The sequence below is a fragment of the Cervus elaphus genome, chromosome 17 (genome assembly GCF_910594005.1).
Source record: "Cervus elaphus chromosome 17, mCerEla1.1, whole genome shotgun sequence".
Lineage (NCBI taxonomy): Eukaryota > Metazoa > Chordata > Mammalia > Artiodactyla > Cervidae > Cervus > Cervus elaphus.
The window spans coordinates 23,529,437-23,551,510 of NC_057831.1; the positions used below are offsets into that span (position 1 = coordinate 23,529,437).

Here is a 22,074-nt window from a genome sequence, read left to right on the forward strand (position 1 = left end):
ATTACTGTTTAATCACATACCTCCGGATGAAAACCCTCACTAGCTTAAGCTATACCTGTTGGTTGGCTTTTAGAGAAAATTCATTTACTTATTTTTCTATGGGTCTATTTAGGCTTTTAAGGGAAAGGAGAAGCATATTTTCCCAGTGGGAGAAGGCCTGGATTCTCACACTACCAGGGGTTCAGGTCTCAGGAGAAGCAATTCAGAGGAAAATAATCCTCAAAGGAGATTTCCCCACAAGAGCACATCATGGTGAAGAAGTGTCTAACTTTTTTTTTAATGGACAATACAGTTTTCAGCATTGTGCCCTAGTTACATTAGGGGCTCCCCTGGTGGCATAGTGGTAAAGAATCTGCCTGCCGATGCATGAGATGCCAGTTCGATTCCTGGGTCGGGAAGATCCCCTGGAGTAGGAGACGGCAACCTACTTCAGTTTTCTTGCCTGGAAAATTCCACAGACAGGAGCCTGACAAGCTGCAGTCTATGGGATTGCAAAGAGTCGGAAGCAACTGAGTACACACACATAAGCACACATAGTTAATATGTTGTTGATCTTAGTGTCCTTTCAAGGTGAGTGGAGCCTTTAGCTAGTGTTTGCCAAACTCCCCTGCCACCTATTTTCTATTTCAGCGGTCTTGATAGTTGGTAAAGAACCCACCTGAGTAATGCTTTTCTCTATGGTCGGGAAGTATGGTCAGAGTACAAAGACTTTGTTGGTTCTATATATGAGCTGTTCTTTCTGATTGTTGCCACTGTTCCTCTTAAACTACTAAGCGAAGAGCTGACAATTGAAGTTGTTCATCTAATTTTATAAATTGTTTTTGTCTCTAAAGCCTGGGAAACCTTTAGGTTCTAAAGTCATTTTATAAGGTGAACACCAGAGACAAAATAGCTTTTGAAAATTCTTTGAATAGATGCTACATTGGAAACTGATCTCAAATCTAATAAATACAGTTCTTGCAGTTCCACAAATAACTGTTTTCTTACTTGACTTTAAAGTCCACATAACTTGAAAAATGGGTAACCTAGGCTCACACTGAGTACAGTGAGATACAAACCAACGGTGAATAAGAAGAAATAAGGAGTAGAAACAAGAAAACACCAGTTTTCTGTGTCTCGTTTAATTTGTGGCATTTATTCCTTGAGTAAAATGAAGAGTTGGTTGATGGGATTGAAATTTTTGTCTCCAGTTTGCCAGATACCGTATCAAAGTCATTAACTTAAATACATCTTTGGTGCAAGGACACTGAGAAAGTAGCCGTAAATGTATCTCTGGATCGATTTTTTAGGTTGTCCAGTAGATACACTACTTTGCTCTCCAACCAGTCCTGAAGCTCAATATATCTTACATTTCATTCAGTCTTTCCTTTCCCCTCTTAAGGGGGTGCTAATATAAAATGGATAGAAGACCTATTTCCATAAGATTGTAAAGGTAAAGTGATCAGTGTGTTAAGATAATTTTCATCCCTGGTGACTTAAGTTTATGTTCCTAATGTAGTTATCTATTCATCTGTCCTTTGTAGCAGGAATTCCTACAATATGGTAGGTGAGGATGGTCTTTGATATCCTGTAAGTTAAGTAAAAGTTTTGTTTAGGCATCTGTATTGGGCTAGAGGGTCGGCAGTTCATCAGATTATTAGAATTCCTAGTCTTTGTCACAAATAATGCCATGTACATGGCTAGGAGTGTATGAAAATGTGAAGAAACAACAGAAACCAAATTTAGGATGGTCAAAGAAATTTAGGATAGTCTTGTTAACTTGTCAGGGAAAGGGAAGGGTATGTGGGGAGTACATGAAAGATCTGCAACACTTAAAATCTGAAAGAGGTATGGTAAAAGGATCTAGAAAGTCATTTCTAGTGTACTATTGCTAGTACATCAAAAAATCCAAATTTCATTTGTCTTGCTTAAAAAGCGATCAGTGGAATTGCCTGTGGAATAGTCTTTGCTATAGTAATCAAGACTCAAAAGATCTAGCCCAGATTAACCTTTCTAGCCATATCTGCTACTCTTAACCTGTACCCATTGTGTGTCTGGTATACCAAACTACAAGCGAGTTTTTTAACAACCTGTTTTCTTTCACTCCCCTGGATTTTTAATTTCTGTATCTTGACTGCTTATCCCTCTATCAAGACCCAACTCAAATGTCACTGGTTTAAACTTAGGCAAGGTTAGTGATAACCATTTCAAAATTCACAAAGCAGTTGAATGCCTTTTAAGTATTCAGGTTGTTTGAAATGTAATTTTTTATTTTTTTATATTATGTCTACTTTTTGTTAGTCTACTGGGGAAAGCATTCATGGTCTATTTTGTTATTTTCAGATGTAACATGCTTGACACCAAAAAGGCAATCTCCATATAAATGAGTAAATGCTTTGGTGAAATGTGCTAATATTACGCTTTTTATTTTAGAAATAGATTTCACTTAATCTTCAGCTTCTGTCACTGAAAGTTTAGCTCTTTACTAGATAAGACACATGATTTCTTCCTGGTTCTCTAGTTTGATTTTTGAACTTTGCTTCATTTATGTTTCTTACACATGTTACAGCCAGATTAAAGCAGTGCGTTGTATTTTCATGGGATAAATGTGTGTAATAGTAATAGGGCCCAGGTAGCACTCTGCTTAAGATGGTTCTATTTTTTTGTCCCCCTACTTCTTGAGTTGGTTAGGAGAAACCTGGAGTAGTTAACAATCAAAGCAGTAACTGTAGGAATTAGAGCAAGCTACAGCCTTAAGAACTGAAATTGCGTATCTGTATGCCAAGTTAGTTTTTTTTTTATCTCTGCTGCCCATTGTGGCCTCTTTTTTTGGATTCATCATGTAATTTCAGGGCTTGTGCCTGCCAGTAGCTCTGGGTCGCATCCGTACAGCTCATGATTAGAGAAAGAAGGAAATGACCTTTCCAGTTTTTAGCTTCAATTGGAAAAATCTCTGGTAGGGATAGAGGGACAGACTGATAGGATCAGGTTCTAGCTTGCGTTATTTCCAACTCTGAGCTAATCACTGAAGCTGAAGGTACGAAATTCTGATTATCCTTTCTGAGTAGTTGGTTAATGGTAACTAACAATCACCCAACACTACAATCATACGTTTAGAGTAAGAGAAAAACATTTCCAGAAAGTAAGGGAAGGTGGTATGAGCATTTGACAAAATGCTGCATAGAAGAGCATCTGAGATGACTTCTTACGCTTTTCTCATGTTTTTTCACTGCTCAGATATTTTTATGTCTTACTTGCCTATGCTGTGGACATCATGATGTTATGAGAATTATTTGGTATATTTGAAGTAAGTCCTTGTATTTGTGTAAAAGATATTTTGATCCTTAAGTTAGGATGTTGACTTTAAAGTAGATTTTGCCACATAAGTTATTTGGCCAAGTAATAGATCTTTGAGTATTAAGAGATGTCTTAGTTATGGAGAACTTGGAAAATAAGGCATTTACAAATTATCTGAGGGGACGAAGAACCTGAAATTATGGGAGTAAAGAGCTGAAATTCAGTGCTAACTTTTCCTGAAATTGTTCATTCACTCTAAAGGAGTGAATACTGATATATAAAGGCTTGGTGATTCAAAGATATCCCTGTGCAGGAAAACTGTTTCAAAATATCTTCTTAGGCTTTTTTCATAAAATTTGCAACTTTTAATAAATAGGATGTAGATATATTCCAGATCAACTGTAGATTCCTGAACTTTATTATGAAGTGGTTTCAGCATCACTTCAGTAATGTGTTTAAGTACATAAAAGTACATGATTTGGGGTAGATCTGTGTAAGAAACTAACGTAGTAATATTTGAGTTCAAATGCTTATGAGACATTTTTAGATAGAACTGCATGAAATTGCAGTTTCTGTATTTCAGTAAAGGTCAAGTATTAACAGTTTCATACAATTCAACCTGGGCTCCCCAGGTGGCACTAGTAGTAAAGAATCCGCCTGCCAGTGCAAGAGGCACAAGAAACCGTAGGTGTGATCCTCTGGCTCGAGAAGACTCCCTGGAGAAGGAGATGGCGACTCAACTCCAGTACTCTCTGCTGGAGAATCCCCGTGGACAGTGGAGCCCCCAGGCCACAGTTCATGGGGTCACAAAGAGTCAGACACGACTGAAGTGACTTAGCACACATGCAAGCAGTCTGGTAAAATGGTTTCTTTAAAACCCCATCCACAAATAGTCCCTGAATTGCTGACCTTTTATTACTAATGTATATTGTAGCATGAGCCAGACAGTTGCTAGATGATTGTTATAGACAACTAAGCATAAAATTTCATCACGCAGGCAAAAGATTTAAATGAACTAAGGCTATAATAACGTAGCCTGTTTATAAAGCAGCTTTATTTTGTTTAATAAATGAGTTGAGCACCTATCCAAGAAATCTTGCCTTCAAGATGGGTAATCTGCTTGCTGAGTACCTAATATATTAAATACCAGATAGTGTGCTAGAGTACTTTATCTCATTCATCCCTTCAAAACTTCTGTAAAACACGCATTTCTATTTTAGAGTGAGGAAATAACCTAGGACGTAATGGGTCTAAACTGGATTAAAAGTGAGACCCCACTATGATCATTTTGAGGGAGGAACATATTCATCGTCCTTATTTCACGTTGCTGTGTTTGAGCATTTGAGTTGTATGCTCAAGTTTGTATTTGGTTTTAGTAGCATTTTTGTGTTAATCTATTGTTGTGTAGGAAAGTGGTGAGGGTGGTTCAGAATAGGTACATTTTTAACCTTAAAATAGAGTTTTTTGGACTCTTACGTTCTAAGAGGAAATCAGACTGCGTAAGTTTCTGGTTTATCTTTTTTTCATTGAACCAGTTAAACAAAAGAAGTTGTTAAAGAAGTTTGAGACATGGAAAAAAATTCTCTTTGTATCAGACTATACTCGATTGTTAACTACAGTGCCTCATGGGAGTTACAGCAAATGCTTTATGGGAGTTAATCTGACCTATGACAAAGTCATCTGGATAGTTCATTAGTTCAAGTTGCCAGCATTATTTATTTTTCTCAAAAAAACTATGATTCAGTTCTAAGCTAAAGGGGTGTGTGCGCGCGTGTACGCGGTTGTGTCCGACTCTGCGGCCCGCTGACTGTATAGCCCACTAGGCTCCTCTTTGCATGCTTACTTTCACTTGTGGGGTTTTTCGTTTTGTTTTGTCTTGTTTTAGCTATTTGCTTCACTCTGGGATAAGAGTTTCTATAGTTCCTACCCTTCAGAATCACAAGTGTTTAGAATTACTTTTCTCAAATAATGTTGAACATATGAAGTAAATTGACATAGGCAACCATAAAGGTCTGATCTGAACTTCTCGTCCATCATCTTAAAATTGACTCCTGGCATTCCCTGACTGTCTTGATAAACTTAAAAGTAGTTGTAGTTTAAGTTTCAGAAGCAAATTGGCAAAGTGTTTATCAAGGCACTTTTTTGTATAACGTAATAGATGTACAGCACAATAATTCAATGTGTATAGTACAAAATGATTACTCTTAAGGACAATTCTTTATTGATACTTTTTTTTTTAAACTGGAGTGAATCTAAACTCACATTTCTAAACGGTTGACTGTTTTCTGAAGTGCATTATTTTGACCATGTGGTAAAGGCAGATATTTGTCTTGTCGTCTTGCTGAAGTATATTCCCTGCCTTTTTCTTTGAAGTCCATTATTGTCTCATGTGTGCTCAGTCACTAAGTCGTGTCCGACTCTTTGTGACTCCATGGATGTAGCTTGCCAGGCTCCTCTGTCCATATAAATTCTCAGGCAGGAATACTAGAGTGAGTTGCCATTTTCCTCCTCTAGGGGATCTTACAGGGTCTATAAATCCATATGCTGTAGGAATTTACATACTGGTATATAGAGATAAGGCTGTATCATAAAGAAGCAGCTTTGTTTTCTTACAAGATTATCCGTATGGGTTATACACAAGTCATGGTAGGGCTAACACTTCGGGAATTAAGGTCAAATGGAATTGTGGGAACTCTGTATTTTGCTATGTGCAAAACACTTTTCTACCTAGAAAGATGATTGTTTCAGAGTTATACTCAATGCTGAGTAAAAGACAAGGTGTTGAGTATAGGGATAAGGAGATCAAACCAAAAAGGATACTTACCTAGTCCCATGAGAGATTTTAAGGAGAAAATTAGGTCATTGGGTAGTGGTGGTTCAGAAAGAACAGTATTTAAGAAGGTAGACAGTGATTAAGATAGGACCTGTAAGATGGTCTAAAAATTCAGCAATAATGTGAATGTTGAAAACTGCCCTAAGTTCTTAACCTAGGAAAAGTATCGGATTACAACATTTTCATTTTGTAGGACAGCTTTTGTTCATGTACAGGCACACCTTGAAGATAATAAGGGTTTGGTTCCAGATGACTAAAGCGAATATCACAATAAAGCAAGTCACACATTTTTTATTTTTGGTTTCAAAAGTTACATTTACTATAGTCTGTTAAGTGTATAGTAGCATTGTTTTTTTTTAATGTACATAGTTTCATTTAAAAATACTGTATTACTATCGGGTGGAGTGGGAGGGGGGATCGGGATGGGGAATACGTGTAAATCTATGGCTGATTCATATCAATGTATGACAAAACCCACTGAAAAAATAAATAAAGGAAAAACAAAAATACTGTATTACTAAAAAACACTAATCATCTGAACCTTGAGCAAGTTGTAATCTTTTTTTTTTTAACTGACAGAGGGTTTGAAATAATGCAAGAAATTATCAAAATATGGTACAAAGACAGAAAATGAGCAAGTGCTTTTAGAAAAAGGGCCCAGATAGCCACAAACCTTCAATTTGTTTAAAAATAAAGCACCCTCCCAACCCCCACACAGTATCCATGAAGCATACAACAAAACAAGGTACGCCTGTGATAAAACTTCATCTCTCTGTGTGTGTATGCTTTCATGAACCCTTAGCCAAGATGATTGTTGTGGTATGCGTCCATAAAATGACTATGCCTAGTGTGTCCCAGGAACTGGGCTAGGGTTGGTTATGTTTTCTTTGCTCATGGAATGTATTGTTGATGTAAATTGTGATTATATATGTCCCTTAAAGCATGGTGTGAAAAGAACAAAGCAGATGACTCTTTCTGTTATGGCCTTATGACCCAGCATTTTCTATCTTGGTGTAGGAACTTAGTGATTTGGCCCGTGACCCTCCAGCACAATGTTCTGCAGGTCCAGTTGGGGATGATAGTAAGTAATTTTCAAGTTGATTTTTATCATTAGTTTCAAAAAAGCTTGTGTATTTTTAGACAATAACAAGAGTATTTTCTTTTTCTAGTGTTTCATTGGCAAGCCACAATTATGGGACCTGTAAGTACTGATAATTAAAAGCAAAAACTTAATTAAAAATGCAGCATTAATCTAGTTTGTAATTTTTAACTAACTCTTTATAGCTTTATTTCATTACATTGTAATTCTATTTGGGATATGCCATAATTGTATTGCTTTTGAAAGAAACTAGTCATTTTTTAAGTACAGTATAAATGTCTGCCCCTGGGTTCTATGTTTAGCATTTCTGTGACCTGTCAAATATCTCTTCTAATTTTCCCTCATAGCAATGTAAAGTATTGTCACAGAGCTTCCCAATTTACAGAGCCAATTAGTTTTCTGACCATATCATGGTGTTACTCAGACTCTGAGCGTGTAACTGCCTAAAATCTAGCTTAATTGTATTATTTTGATATTTTGAGTTTTTATAGAACTTGAGTTTCATATAAAATTTGAATATTTTTAGGTAGAAAGTGATATTTTGAATACAGCAAAATTCCTTTCTATCCTGGGTAGATAAGAAACTGTATTGCTGGATAATTGAATGTTCAGAATTATGGATACCATCTAAGAATTTCACAGAATTAGAGCGCAGTAAAACATCTTGGGGTAAGACTGTATCTTGCACAATACTTAACGTTTTTTTTTTTAACTTGGAAGGCACGTGAGGGTTTCTGTTCTGAGTTGTGTGTTTGTTACTGAATTTTCTGCTTTCTTACCCCTTTTGGTATTTTAATTTCAACGTAAATGGCAATAATGTACTAGGTGAGATAATAGTAAGTAGTTCATAATTTAGAGGAAATAGCCTTGAAAAGTTAGCCAGAGGGTGGATTGGATTAGCACATGTTTAACAGTTCTAATTATAAATAAGATGGAAGGGGGCATTTTTAATAGTCTAAAGTACATCTGGATTATCCTAATGAAAACTACAGAGTCAGGATTGTTTCCAGTTACCTCCAGGTACATTTTTACTGTTGGAAGTGCTTGCTTTTGTCTAATTGGTAACAAAACTGTGATCTGCCACCGCACTGTGCTTCCCACCCCCTTTAAATATACGTATTTATGTAACTCATGGCTGACCCAGTTTGGCAGTGTTTTATTTTTTATCCATACCGCATGACTTGTGGGATTTTATGGCTTCCCCAGCCAGGGATCGAACCTGTGCCTCACTGCAGTGGAAGTACTGTGTCTTACCACTGAACCACCAGAGAATTCCTGACCCACACAATGTTTCAAAAGTTGACAGTCTGCATAAAAACCTCCTGACTAGGCTTAGGATGGAATAGCAACTGCTGCTTTTTTTTCAGATGAGATGTGTGTATCTGCCACAGTTTCTACCAAATCCACTTTAGGACTTAGATTTGCAACTTGTAGAATCTTCCCATTATAGATCACCAGTTTTCAAAGCACAGAGTTCAGTACAATGCCTTGCCATATCTGAACCAAATAAAACTCATCTTTGATTCAGAGGTGCTTTAAGGTACTCTTATGAAAATGAGTTGTCAGTACTAATAAAGCATGAAAGCATTGGTGGTCAAGACTTGTGATTGGATGGTGCGTATAATAAACCAATTCTTTTAAACCAGTGTAAAGTTTTTCTGCTTGGTTTTTGAAACTGGTTTTTTATTTATTCCTTTCCAAAAGTTCACCTTTAGTAAATCAAAGTGAAGCATAATTGAGGAGCTCATTAGTAGTCTTCCAGAGAACAGGAGATTGCTTATCCTGAAAAAATTTTTGGTTGTTTAATTTGCTTTTATTTTCAGGAAACATTTTTCATTTATTTTATATGTATATATATTTCAGATTATGGCTATTCTTTGCTAATTTTTTTTCCAGCAACCTGTTAGTATAAAGGATAGCAATTTTATTCTTTCAAAAACACATACTTTATTTTCAGAACTCTACCCCTGATTAACAAGAGCAAAAATACTTATACCATAATAGCATAGTTCTGCTTTAGTGACATTAGCCTCTGATTTGGTTTTCTAAGGAAGTTAATTCTCATTGTTGGATAATTTCAGGAATGAATCAAAAGTTATAAAAACTCCCCCAAAATGCAGATTCTAATTGTGCTTCATAAGTAAGCATCTAAGTTTCGATGTCAGCTTGTACATGGTTGGTTAACAGTTACCCTTACTATTAAGTATATCAATGAAACAAACCATGTTACTTTGACTTTTGACTGCATCTTTGTGACAAAACATCACAGTTTGATTAGATAATTTTATTTTGTTAGTAGAGTTGCTATTGGATTTTGGTGGATTTTAGTAAGGAAGTACTCTTGATGATTGAGCAAAAACGCATGATTCTTAAAACCTGTGTGCTACCTTATTGTTTCTGAAGACAAGATGCTTTGGATCACATATGCTGATAAAAAATAAAGCTTTGAAAGAATTGGCAGACCAGTGCTAGTTACATGGTGTTTAAATTTTGTTGATTATTTTGTACTAAGGAAATTTCCGTAACAAATTGATGCCGTGAGAAGAAGCTTAATTTCCTTACCTATTTCTGATATTTATGTGCTTGACTTTTTAAAATTGGAAATGGAGCCGTTAGAAGGAATTTTGAAATTATTTTGAGAACCACACCAATTTCCATTCCACCTAATCTAAGATAAATAGCCATTCACATACTGTGTGTGTGAATAATTATTGACAGCCTGAGCAGAATCAGCTACAAAAACTATATGAAGTAAAATATTTGGTCCATATGAAATGTTACATTGTTAAACAAGGGTGAATTTTTCAGTTTATGTTGACTGTTACATTTTCCCTGCAAAGGCTAATAATACATGAAAACTTATCTTTAGTACCTTACTCTTTAAGGAGCTGTATAGTGTAAGAGGAAAATTAAACGTTAAATTTTTGTTGAATAATAGTAACTATACAGAGCAAGGTATTTTAAAAGGGCAGCCAGCAGTTTGGACTCAAGGGAGGACTGTATTATTTACCTTTTAAAAAACATTTAAGCATAAGATGGACCCTGCAGTATAGGTAGGATCCTGTGGGTAAGGAAGAATATTCCAAGTGTAGGGGAAAGAAATATGAGAAAAAGGAAATGTGAAGCATTATTTACTGTGCAGTAAGAAATATATTCTGGAGAGGAGGTGAAAGATGAGACTAGATTGTTGGAAACCATATTAAAGCACAGGAATTTGAACTTCAGTCTTGGCAAGCTGTGCTTGATTTCAAGCTTGGTGTTAACTTTTATCTTGAAAAGACCACTTGAGCATTAGGGTGAGGCGTAAATTGGAGGGAAAAACCAGAGTGAAGGCAGGAATACCAGTAGTAAACCATTGCCATAATGTAGACAAAAGTTAGTAAGATTTTGAACTAAAGCAGTGGATATAAAGGAGAGGAATCCAGTTCAGAAGACTTAAGGATTTTTGAGATTTGGTATTTACTATGAGAAGATGGGAAAGAATCAGTGATGAGATCCTAGTTTGTGGCTTAACTATTGTGGTTTCAGTTTTTGAGACATCTGAGTAGAACATATTCAATAGGCATTTGAATATATGTCCTCGAAGGAATAACTAAAGATAGATCCTAGAATTACCAAAATAAGTATGGGACAGGAGATAGAAGGAGAATATCAGTATATCATAGCTGCCTTAGGGGAAGAGTACAGACAGACATTGAGGGAGGAGCAGTTTGGACTAATTGTAGCAAAACAGGGTAGAAGGTTTCTAAAGAGATCCATTATGTATTCTTCATTTCTAAGATTGGCTCAGTTTGTTTATCAAAATATTCCTTTTTGTTTTTCTTGGTATATTTGTTTGATTCATGGTAAATTCAAATGTAGAGCCTTAGTTTTTAGGTGACATCATTTGGTTACCTTTAGATCATGTATGGTTTTTACCAGTTTTTCCTCTTTGCTGGAGTTCTGGTGTTAATTTGTAACAATGAAATATTTTCATTCTATAAGTTTTTTTCTTGAACAAGTGAGATGAAATTTGATTTTTGACTAAATCTATGAGACTACCTTTAAGAAGCAGTCGGATGTAGTGCTTGATTGTATGAAACTTGGAATGAAAGCGTAAACAAAATTTTTGGAATTGAGCTTAATGAAAACATGTTTTCATTAAAACAGTTTACCCTTAAATTGTTAACTGTACTTGGTAAAAACATTATCTTTCATATGAGCCTATTTTATAAAAGTGTGTGCTATTTGAAGCCTCTATTTCCAATTAATAGTCATATTATTTAACAATGATAATTAATTTGGATTACATTCTTGTGTCTTTGATTTTTCTATAGTTCTCAGATGCTGTTTTGCAGTCTTAATTTTCTTGAATTAGAGTTTTGTAGGCATTATGAAGCAGAGGGACTTGGAAGTAGGAAAGACATTTAAATAGTAGCTCTCCCATTAAATAGTATGTATCTTTTAACTTGATCATCAGTAAACTGACCATTCTGCTTTAAACCCCAGGTATATACCCTTGTTCATTTCTTCATAATAGCTATAAAATCTCACTGTATGTCTCTGCCATATTGTAGACTTAGCAAGATGAGAAATTATTCTGTGTCCCTTTCACTTACCTTGTAAATAGAATGGAGTTAGTAATTCAACTAATGTTTCATAATTTTACAGAGGGATGGGATTAAATGAGCTGTACTACAGTGTCAGCCCTGTGAAGGTTATTTGCCTCACATAAGGAGTGGGCATAGTACAATAAAAGGTTCATTTGAAAAAAAAAAATGGTTCATAATAGCACTGTATACATCCTCACTCGAATGGAGAGGAATCGGTATTGATAATTCAATTACTGCAGATTTTCAAACACATTTCCATGTTGACTCTGCATATCCAGAGGCAATTATGCAATTCCATTTTTTTTTTTAAAAACTCTTTGACCTTAAAATCCTTAACCACATCACCGTTTCATTCTTTGATATGTTGGTTTTCAGAAGACCTGGGTTTGAATCCTGGTTTTATCATGAACAAATTGTATAGTTACTAAGTTACTTTAAGTCCTATTTTATTTACTCATGAAACAGCAACAGTGATATCTTTTTCTTGGTATTGGTTAAATTAAATGTGGAATACTAGTAAGTTTCTCCCAAATGTTACTTCATACTGTTACATGATGTTTATTTACTGAGGAGTTTTTTACTCAAATTACAATGAGTAAAACATTTTTTTTTTTTTTTTGAGTAAAACATTTAAGGAGAAAAAGTACTGGCTGTAGCTTGAAATTTTTTGTATCTTCTGTTTCAAGTCTGCAAAGCAAACATCCCAAGTTTTCCAAATCTAGTAATTTTGTGTATTGACTTACTGTAAAGAATTTAGTGGTGTGATTTTGAAGAAAAGACTGTCATGGTCTTATTAAATGAGGATTTTGAGGGGCCAATTGGGAACTAAACTTCTTAGAAATTTCCTTTGTTTCTATTCTACTTCCCCTATTGAAGGGAGTTATGATTACCTACAAGAGATAAATTCCTGGTTTGTCAGCGACCAGAATAGCCTGTTAAGGTACAAAGTTGTTTGTGTATATATGACTGTCATTAGAAGAAATACTCAACAAATAGATGTAAGCTTTCAGATTATAATTTGATACATTATTATGTAGACTTCATTGTTAACTGTACTTTATGAGAACTAGGATCTAGAACCTTGTGTTTCTGAATAGTTTCTGTAAAATTCTTTGACTTCATGTAAAATAGGATCTAAATTATGATTTCTTATATTCTATAGTAAATATTGTGATTTTTCACTAATAAGAACTTTATTGTGGAATAATTTAGACTATTTTCGTGTAAATAGGTAATTTGCTTCATATTAGAGAAATGCTTAGAAAATAAATGTCAACATGAATTATTTAGCAGTCATTTTAAATAGCAGAGTTAAGCATATTTTTCTTTTCACAGAATGACAGCCCATATCAAGGCGGTGTATTCTTTTTGACAATTCATTTTCCTACAGACTACCCCTTCAAACCACCTAAGGCAAGTATTCCCCCCACCCCAAAATCTGTGAGTATAGATTTGTATTTTACTCCAGAGGAACAGAACATTCCTAGACATTAGGGTTCTGCATAAGTTAAGGCTAAACTAGTATAAATGTATAATGAATAAGAATAATTGGGGCTTGAATGTATATACTGAATTAAACCACTGATGTTGAATGCTAACTGTTAGCATTTAGTTAAAAGATAAATCTGGGTTTGAACTTTGTAACTGGAGGTAAGAATTGGCTTATCCTTTATGTTGCAAGGCTCAAATATACCATGTGAAAGCATTTTTCCCACTTCATTGTGCTTATACAGATTTGGATCAGTAACTCTAGTGTCTTAAAATACTAGCCTTCCAGATACCTTCATTATGCATTTTCATGTGATGCTAAAAAATATACCAATTTGTGTTGGAATTTAAGACTGTGATATATTTTGGGCTTTGAATTTGCACATATAAACTATCCTCACAATTATGTTACAGGTACAATATGACAGTTACTTTAAATGAAAATACTTTTGTGATATTCAAATTGTGTTTTATGTACAGTTGGAAATGGAGGTTCTAATACATGCTTTTGTACCTTGATGCCTTAAATGAGCTAATCTGTATTCTTTGGTCTACATCAGAAAGTCTCTAATTTGTTAGTGAATCCTAAATTCCCTTCAAGTTGCTCCTTTGATACTCATGCTATGGTAGGGCCAAAGTTAACCTTTGAAACTACCTACCATATCACTGAAAATAAGCTTTTGCCACATGGTTACATTTTCCATTTTAATTAAAAAGAAGAAACCCCTGAAGGATCTTTGTCAGAATATAGATTCTTTTATGTGTATAACTTTTAGCTATTAGATTTTTAAAATTTTTAACTATTTTTAAGTGTAGCTACAGTTTTTTGGCCAAAGTTCACAATGCTTGTTTTTATTTGTGAGAAATAAAGTTTTGTTTTTTTTTTTTTTAGGTTGCATTTACAACAAGAATTTATCATCCAAATATTAACAGTAATGGCAGCATTTGTCTCGATATTCTAAGATCACAGTGGTCTCCTGCTTTAACTATTTCTAAAGGTAAAATACTAGAGGCTTTGATTTTTCAAATAGTTAAAGGAGTTTCATTTTTGAGCTGACTTATCTAAGTATTTTTATAATGCCAGCTTTTTGATAAAGATGGGGAAAGGACTTTTAAAGAAACCTTTAGTTAAGTGTTCATGTTATCTCATGGTAGGTTGTTTCCTACCTAATAATATTCTAAAATGCATAGTCTTGGGAAAGGTCTCTAGATAAATTCTGCTCTTCTACTTTAATAGGGATTCGTTGTGTGACGTCTTTAATAGGTTGTCCAGTTTCCACATTGATGTCCCAGATGGAGATGGAATATCTCTCCATCTCTTTCAAACAACTCTGGTGGCTTTACTATGTCACTTTTACCCCACAAATAAAAATCACCTACTACAAAGCTACTTAATGAGAAGGAAGTCTGCAATTTAGTATTTTTCAGATTTTGGTGCTGGCTTATTAGCATTCCTTAGTACACAAAATGAGTTTTAAATATTGCTAATTTTGACTGTTTCAGATATTTGAGGAGAGCAGCTTACTGGAAGCATTCTCATTTTCTGGCTGAATACTTAATGTAGCATTCCCCAGATTATTTCTTCAAATAGTTAATAGTGTTTTACAAAAAGTTTTGTTTTTAGAAGTGTGGTAAATGCAAAGTGAAACAGGTTTTGTTTGTTCATTCATTTGTTAAGGCAGGACAGCTAGCCTTTTATGTCCTTGTACAGTGCATTTGAATCTCCTTAAAGGGACTGTCTAGCATTCCCAAAATTTTATTTGATTAATCAGAAACACTTTTGTGTGGGGAGTGGGGACAATTTGGGTAAATGCTGCTGCTGTTCTTTTAGGTGCAGCATTATTTTAGGCCCATTTCCCCCCCCCCCCCCCCCCGGATACATTCGAGTTTCTTTTCAGGTCAGGTTCTCTTAACACCAGGCACCTGGTATGACGAAGACCTTAATGTTATTTTCCAGATTTGTTTGGTTTTATCATCATTGGGAATACACTGTAATACTGAACACTGTTTCTGTAATGCAGATTTAGTTTTATTTCTGATCCTGCACTTGAGTTTAAAATTATATTTTCTATAATAATGTATTTTTTATGGTATTGCTATTATCTTCATCCAAGGATTGTCATAACCACATTCAGCTTTTATATCATAAACTTTTTATAAAACTTTGCACAGTGGCACATAATTCGTATTCACAATGAGTTAGATACATGTCCCAATGGTGCCCCACATCTTTTAAGTTAATGTTTTGAATAGGTCAGGGTGAGAGCTATAGCTGAAGAGCTACTCAGGAGTAGATCTCGGTGTTTGCTTGTTTTTAATTTAACCAGAATTCTTGGATATGGTCTCTACCTTATAAATTCTGGGAGATGAAACCTGTAGTCATTGGGGCAGTTGGGTGTTTTTGTGATACTCCCCCGAGAGTAGGACAGAAAATGGATTATTTTATCAAGCTAAACAGCTAAGCATATATTGCATAGCTGTACTGTTATTCAAAGTCCCCACCACCCCCACCCCCCTCCAGCCATTACCAAGAAATTCCACTTCACTATTTCAGAAGGTTAATATAGAGAAGTCCCTGGCGGTTCAGTGGTTAGGACTCCACGCTTCCACTGTAGAGAGTACAGGTTTGGTCCCTGGTCAGGGAACTAAAATCCTGCATTCAATGTGGCATAGCAAAAGAAAAGGTAATATAAATTAAATGGCATCATTTCACTATCTCAGAATTTCTGAATTTGCCAGATTTTTGTAGCTAGTCAGTAAACTAGCTAACATACATGCTAACAAATACCTATTTTTAGAATCTCTTATCTATCAGGAACTTGTCTTCTATGAATCAGAATCTCTGTAAAACTTTGTTTTAATGGGAATTAAGATAGAAACTCATCCTCTTTTGAGGATTGAGGTGTATATTATAATACTTGTTTTTAAATACTTTTTATTCAAATTCCCAGTGGTGGGTAACAGACATTTGTTTTTTTCCAGTTCTTTTATCCATTTGTTCACTGCTATGTGATCCAAACCCAGATGACCCCCTAGTGCCAGAGATTGCACGGATCTATAAAACAGACAGAGATAAGTAAGTATGTAGTAATTTGAGAAAACAATATAAAAAGTGGCTTTTCTTAATAAGTTAGTATTACATGTGTTGCTGTAAATTGTGGCTTGATGCCAAGGAGACTTGACGCTTTTTTCTGGTAAGATGGTAGTTGAAATGCACAGAAGCTAGTTATTGAAATGTGATTGGTTAGTTGTTTTTTTTTTTTTTAATTTCCTAGGTTATGTTTTCTTTTTCTAACATGTTTAGCAGTTTGTCACTTTTATGTTTGAGGAAGAAAGGTATTTTTTCTTCACCCCAATCACATTTAAAACAAAAATATTGGTACTGTTGTAAAAATTTGGTCTAAATATTTTATATATTCTTTATGTACAACTTGACCATTATAATTTCCGTATGTTATAATTAATGCTCAGTATACTTGTTCAATTAGGTACAATAGGTTAGCAAGAGAGTGGACAGAGAAATACGCTATGTTGTAGGGTAAGAGGATCTGCACATTATGGTGCGCTTATTTATGGTACTGCCAGCACATGAGTGCTGCATGCGTTAAGGCACTGTATTAACTAACAAAAGGTAACTGATGTGGCAGTTTCTGAAAACTGTACACTTAACTGCTTGATCTCTGTTTAGCGTGAAAGTATACCCAGCAATCATTATTGCTTGAGAGTATTTTTGCATGGCAAAGCAGAGTTATATAGCACCAGTAAGAAATGAAAATTTTAGTATCTTTTTCAAACTACTATAGTATTTAAATTTTAACTTTAAAAATTGGTATATTTTAAACTTCAATACTATATGGAATGTGGTAACTTAGCTAAAATTTTGCCAAGAGATAATAATGTAAGGGATAAACACTTCTTTAAGCCTCACTATCTATACTAAATATTCATTACTGACAAGCATGCATTAGTGTCAGCTATACTTTGTGGCTACCTGTATGCTAAATGAAACCTTTGTTTTAGAGTGCTGGCTTTATGAGAGGTATCCTTAAGTGAGGTAACCACGAATTGGAAGAGAAGGAACTTAGAGTTAGAAAAATGGTTGAACTATGTTCAGTTCTCAGTTCAAAATGAAGTTAATATTTTTATAGAGGTCAAACTGTAAATATAAATCAGTTCTCCTATGTCCTTTTAGATATTCCTTTCTTGAGGTTATCACTATAATTCCTATGTCCTTTTAGATATTCCTTTCTTGAGGTTATCACTATAATTTTTGTTTTGGTAAGTAGCCTCTGCACAGGGAGAAATTGATAGCATTTTATCAATATTAGTGATCTTCCTCAGCAGTAAATATCCTTGCTTGTGTATGAATTACCTGTTGATCATTTTAAACAAAGATGCCCCCCACTTGTACTCCTACTAGTTTCATCCATCACGTCTCAAGTGGGGTTTTTTAATTGCACCACACTTTAACAGGTGATTTTGATTAACACATATAACTCACAGCCCACCTCCTCTTGAAAATTACTGCTTTTTTAATCATCTTCCCTAGTGTCTTAATCTTCTGCCTGTGCTGAAGTCTCAAAGGCATTTTCTCTTGGTAATATCAAGGGTGAAGTAAATTATCATGAAGTCCAGGATTCAGATAAAAATGTTTATTAGTTCATTGCTCAGTCTGGCTTTCATGGGAGTTTCTATAGATCTACAGATAAGTGCACTATTCTGATAATAGGTCCATGGCAAATTGTAAAAGAAGGGTTAAGATTTGTTGAAATGGATACTAATTGTAAAATTTCTAATAGACTGTTAGCTCAGTAGTAGGAGAGAAAAAAGGTCTTTAATTTTTGCTAGCCAGTCTGTATGTTTACTAAAGTATGACTTTCACTGGATTAGGACACTGTACTGAAGCATAGAGTCTCGTCTAATACAGTGCTTTGAGTACCAGTGCTTTTTCTTCCTTGTTGGCTTTATCCTAGTCGTAGCCATTGTAGATGACTCCATGACGAGTCTAGAAGTAAAATACTCTTTCCTTACCTTTTAAGTGTTAAGAATTATTTTAAATTTTTAAATAACATCTTTTTTATTTACAGGTACAACAGAATATCTCGGGAATGGACTCAGAAGTATGCCATGTGATGCTACCTTAAAGTCAGAATAACCTGCATTATAGCTGGAATAAACTTTAAATTACTGTTCCTTTTTTGATTTTCTTATCCGGCTGCTCCCCTATCAGACCTCATCTTTTTTAATTTTATTTTTTGTTTACCTCCCTCCATTCATTCACATGCTCATCTGAGAAGACTTAAGTTCTTCCAGCTTTGGACAATAACTGCTTTTAGAAACTGTAAAGTAGTTACAAGAGAACAGTTGCCCAAGATTCAGAATTTTTAAAAAAAATGGAGCATGTGTATTATGTGGCCAATGTCTTCACTCTAACTTGGTTATGAGACTAAAACCATTCCTCACTGCTCTAACATGCTGAAGAATCATCTGAGAGGGAGGGAGATGGATGCTGAGTTGTCACATCAAAGGAAGCAGCATTATTCTAGCAGCATCCATTCTTGTCTAAGCCTTCCAGTGTTAGAGATTTGAGGTTACATGATATACTTTATGCTCATAACTGATGTGGCTGGAGAATTGGTATTGAATTTATAGCATCAGCAGAACAGAAAATGTGATGTATTTTATGCATGTCAATAAAGGAATGACCTGTTCTTGTTCTACAGAGAATGGAAATTGGAAGTCAAACACCCTTTGTATTCCAAAATAGGGTCTCAAAACATTTTGTAATTTTCATTTAAATTGTTAGGAGGCTTGGAGCTATTAGTTAATCTATCTTCCAATACACTGTTTAATATAGCACTGAATAAATGATGCAAGTTGTCAATGGATGAGTGATCAACTAATAGCTCTGCTAGTAATTGATTTATTTTTCTTCAATAAAGTTGCATAAACCAATGAGTTAGCTGCCTGGATTAATCAGTATGGGAAACAATCTTTTGTAAACGCAAAGCTGTTTTTTGTATATACTGTTGGGATTTGCCTCATTGTTTGACATCAAAGATGATGTAAAGTTCAAGAGAATGAATATTTTGCCATGTTCAGTTAAAAGTGCGCAGTCTGTTACAGGTTGACACATTGATTGACCTGATTTATGCAGAATTAATAAGCTATTCGGATAGTGTAGCTTTAGTATGCTGCACATGATACTGGCAGCCTGGGAGTTCATAGATGGACTTGGGACCCAGCAGATTTGAAACATGTATATGGAGTTTAAGAAATTTATTTTCCAGGTGCAACCCCCATCTAACTAAGTTTTTTCTTCACCTTGTACGCTTGACAGCTGAAAAGACCATAAGTAACATGGGAGTAATAATGGGTCAAAATTTACAAAATAAAGTACTGTTTTGGTGTGGGAGTTGTCATGAGGCTATGTTGAAGTGACTTTAATTATGTGGGATATTGAGTTTTTTTAATGGATTGAATATCCATTAAAATGGATTTGTTCAGCCATTTACATTAATGAGCATTTAAATGCAACAGATATCATTTCAGGTGACTTAACATGAATGAATAAAAGTCAATGCTATTGGATTATTTTTTGTTTGACAAGTGCTATCTGTGCCACTTATGTAACTTCTGTAGTAACAAGGGCATTATCATTCTTCACCCTTTATAATTCTGACCCGATAGTTTTATTACTTTTTCCTAGTTTCTTTGATTTGTCCATTGCTTTCTTATGGTCCTGTATTCAATTTCTAGCACATCTGTGACTTTTCTCCACTTACACATATTTGCACTGCTTACACTTATGTGCAATCTTACTCCTTGTCTGCACACAGATGTGGAAAGCTAGATATAAAATAAATGTTAAAGCTTGATTTTTATAAACATTTTAATATGCAGTTTGGACATGATTTATTGAATTAAGGTTCTTTAAACTGAAAGTGAAATGCATGCCTTCCGAAAATGTTTTGGCTTTGTTGAATCTGTAATAAGCATTTCATTGAGAAATATCAATCCAGTTATACCATTTTCCAATGAGTGAATTTTTCATTCTATTGTTGCTTTAAAAATAACTCAAGGGTACATATCATACTGTTAAAACTGTGTTGGATTCAAAGTACAAATAAGTAAGATACTTCCACAAGGTAAGAAACTTTTTGGCTATTTTTAGGATAATTATGAGATTCCCTCAAAATAATAGCTTTTATAGTAGGCATATCATTTCTTGAAAACCAGCCACAAAACATTTGTCAGAGCTGGATTCTACTTGGCTTTCAAATTGACCTTTTTAGCTACAGATAACCCTTAAGTTTTTATAGAGATGACTTCCTGAAGCTATTGTCATAATGATTAATAGATGTGTCCAGTTCTCTGTGTCTTTGACTTGATGCTTTCTATATTTCCTATGTCACTTCTAAGGGAACAAGCCATAAAGGCTTCTCCAGGTTTAACAGAACAGTAAAAATACCTGGAAAACCAACATTTTTGAATGTATGAACATTGGACTTGAGATCATCTGCAGTGAAACCTTCAAAAGAATCCAAGAATTTGTCCTTTCTCCCATATATACTAATAGTGCCATGTATAGCACTGAAATGATTATTAACAGATTAAAAATTGATCTTGGTTCTTCCTGTTTCCTACATCTTTTAATGCATAATTCAGTTTTAAATTATGTTAAGTTTATCTTAACCTGTGAGGATTATAGTCCAGTTGACGTAATGATAAATTACGTTTTAAGTGACTCATTCCTGGGCAAGTTTGCAATGTGATAATCAGATTTAAAAGAAAAACTACTTGGCTTTCTTGTGTGGGTGTACTCACAATTTTTTAAAAGTATGAACCACAGTTAACTGGTGGTCTCAGGGGTAGTGAAACACTCACTTTTTTTTTAAATGGTTTAGTTGACATACTTCAGATATTGACCATCCTGTGTTAGTGATTTTGGAAGTGACTCAGATTAGCCATGTTTTGTGTTGGCGTAACAAAACTGTTAAATGATTGTTGATTATAGTTTTAAGTGAATTTGTCTTTTATGAGGAACCCAGTGCAAGTCACTATTGTCTTAGTGACATCGGCATAACACTTGTAATAGCTGAGGTTAACTGAGCTTAAAGAATTGTTACCATTAAAGTCTGTGTTTAAAGACACTCTGGTCTTACTTGGTAATTCCAGCTAACGTGAAATTCATACTTAATGTCCTGTGTGAGTTCCGTTTTGAACTTACAGTTGTTACAAAAACTATGGTCTATAAAGAATTTAGGATTCTCAAAGTGTGAACCCAAGACCAGCAATATCAGTATGATTTGAGAAGTTCTTTAAAATGGAAATTATCAAATCCCACTCCAGGCCTACTGATTCGGAAACTATGGAATGACACACAGTGGCCTCTGAAGAAGCCATTAAAGTGGTCTTGGAAGTCTGTTCTTAGCTCCCCCTTGTAATAGACTACAGCAGTGGTACTTTGACCCTATGATCATTTTACTCTTCTTTCATGGCTGTAAGAATGTATATGCCCAAGTGTTAAATTTCTAACATACTTCATACTACTTTGAATTATGCCATAGGTTGATTTACAAGTTTACTTAACATGTTATTAACATCCCACAATGAACTAATTTAAGTAGCAGTCTTAACAGAACTTTATTCTGGGAAATGTGATTCAACTAATTGCCAAGTAGTGTTTAAAAAGAGTAACCAGGTGCTAGATATTTCTGCTAAGTGTTGACTAGATAGCTAGCTGAACAAGGATTTGAGCCCTGGTCATACCCTCTGGCTGAAGC

At 34.8% G+C, this 22,074-nt stretch overlaps 1 protein-coding gene across 7 annotated transcripts in view; it reads left to right on the forward strand.

Annotated features, from left to right (window-relative positions):
• Positions 1-19,882, forward strand: part of UBE2D3 (ubiquitin conjugating enzyme E2 D3) — a 28,164-nt gene extending 8,282 nt beyond the window's left edge. For 4 of the 7 annotated variants that reach the window (XM_043870867.1, XM_043870866.1, XM_043870863.1 and 1 more), the window contains exons 3-9: positions 7,127-7,190; positions 7,279-7,310; positions 13,136-13,213; positions 14,181-14,286; positions 16,271-16,364; positions 16,777-16,826; positions 18,376-19,882. In XM_043870867.1, the coding sequence (XP_043726802.1) occupies positions 7,127-7,190; positions 7,279-7,310; positions 13,136-13,213; positions 14,181-14,286; positions 16,271-16,364; positions 16,777-16,825 (423 nt within the window). In that variant the 3' untranslated portion in view covers position 16,826; positions 18,376-19,882. The remainder of the gene's footprint in view (positions 1-7,126; positions 7,191-7,278; positions 7,311-13,135; positions 13,214-14,180; positions 14,287-16,270; positions 16,365-16,776; positions 16,827-18,375) is intronic. The other 3 variants (XM_043870870.1, XM_043870868.1, XM_043870869.1) reach the window with 1 other exon arrangement.
• Positions 19,883-22,074: the final 2,192 nt, after the last annotated feature.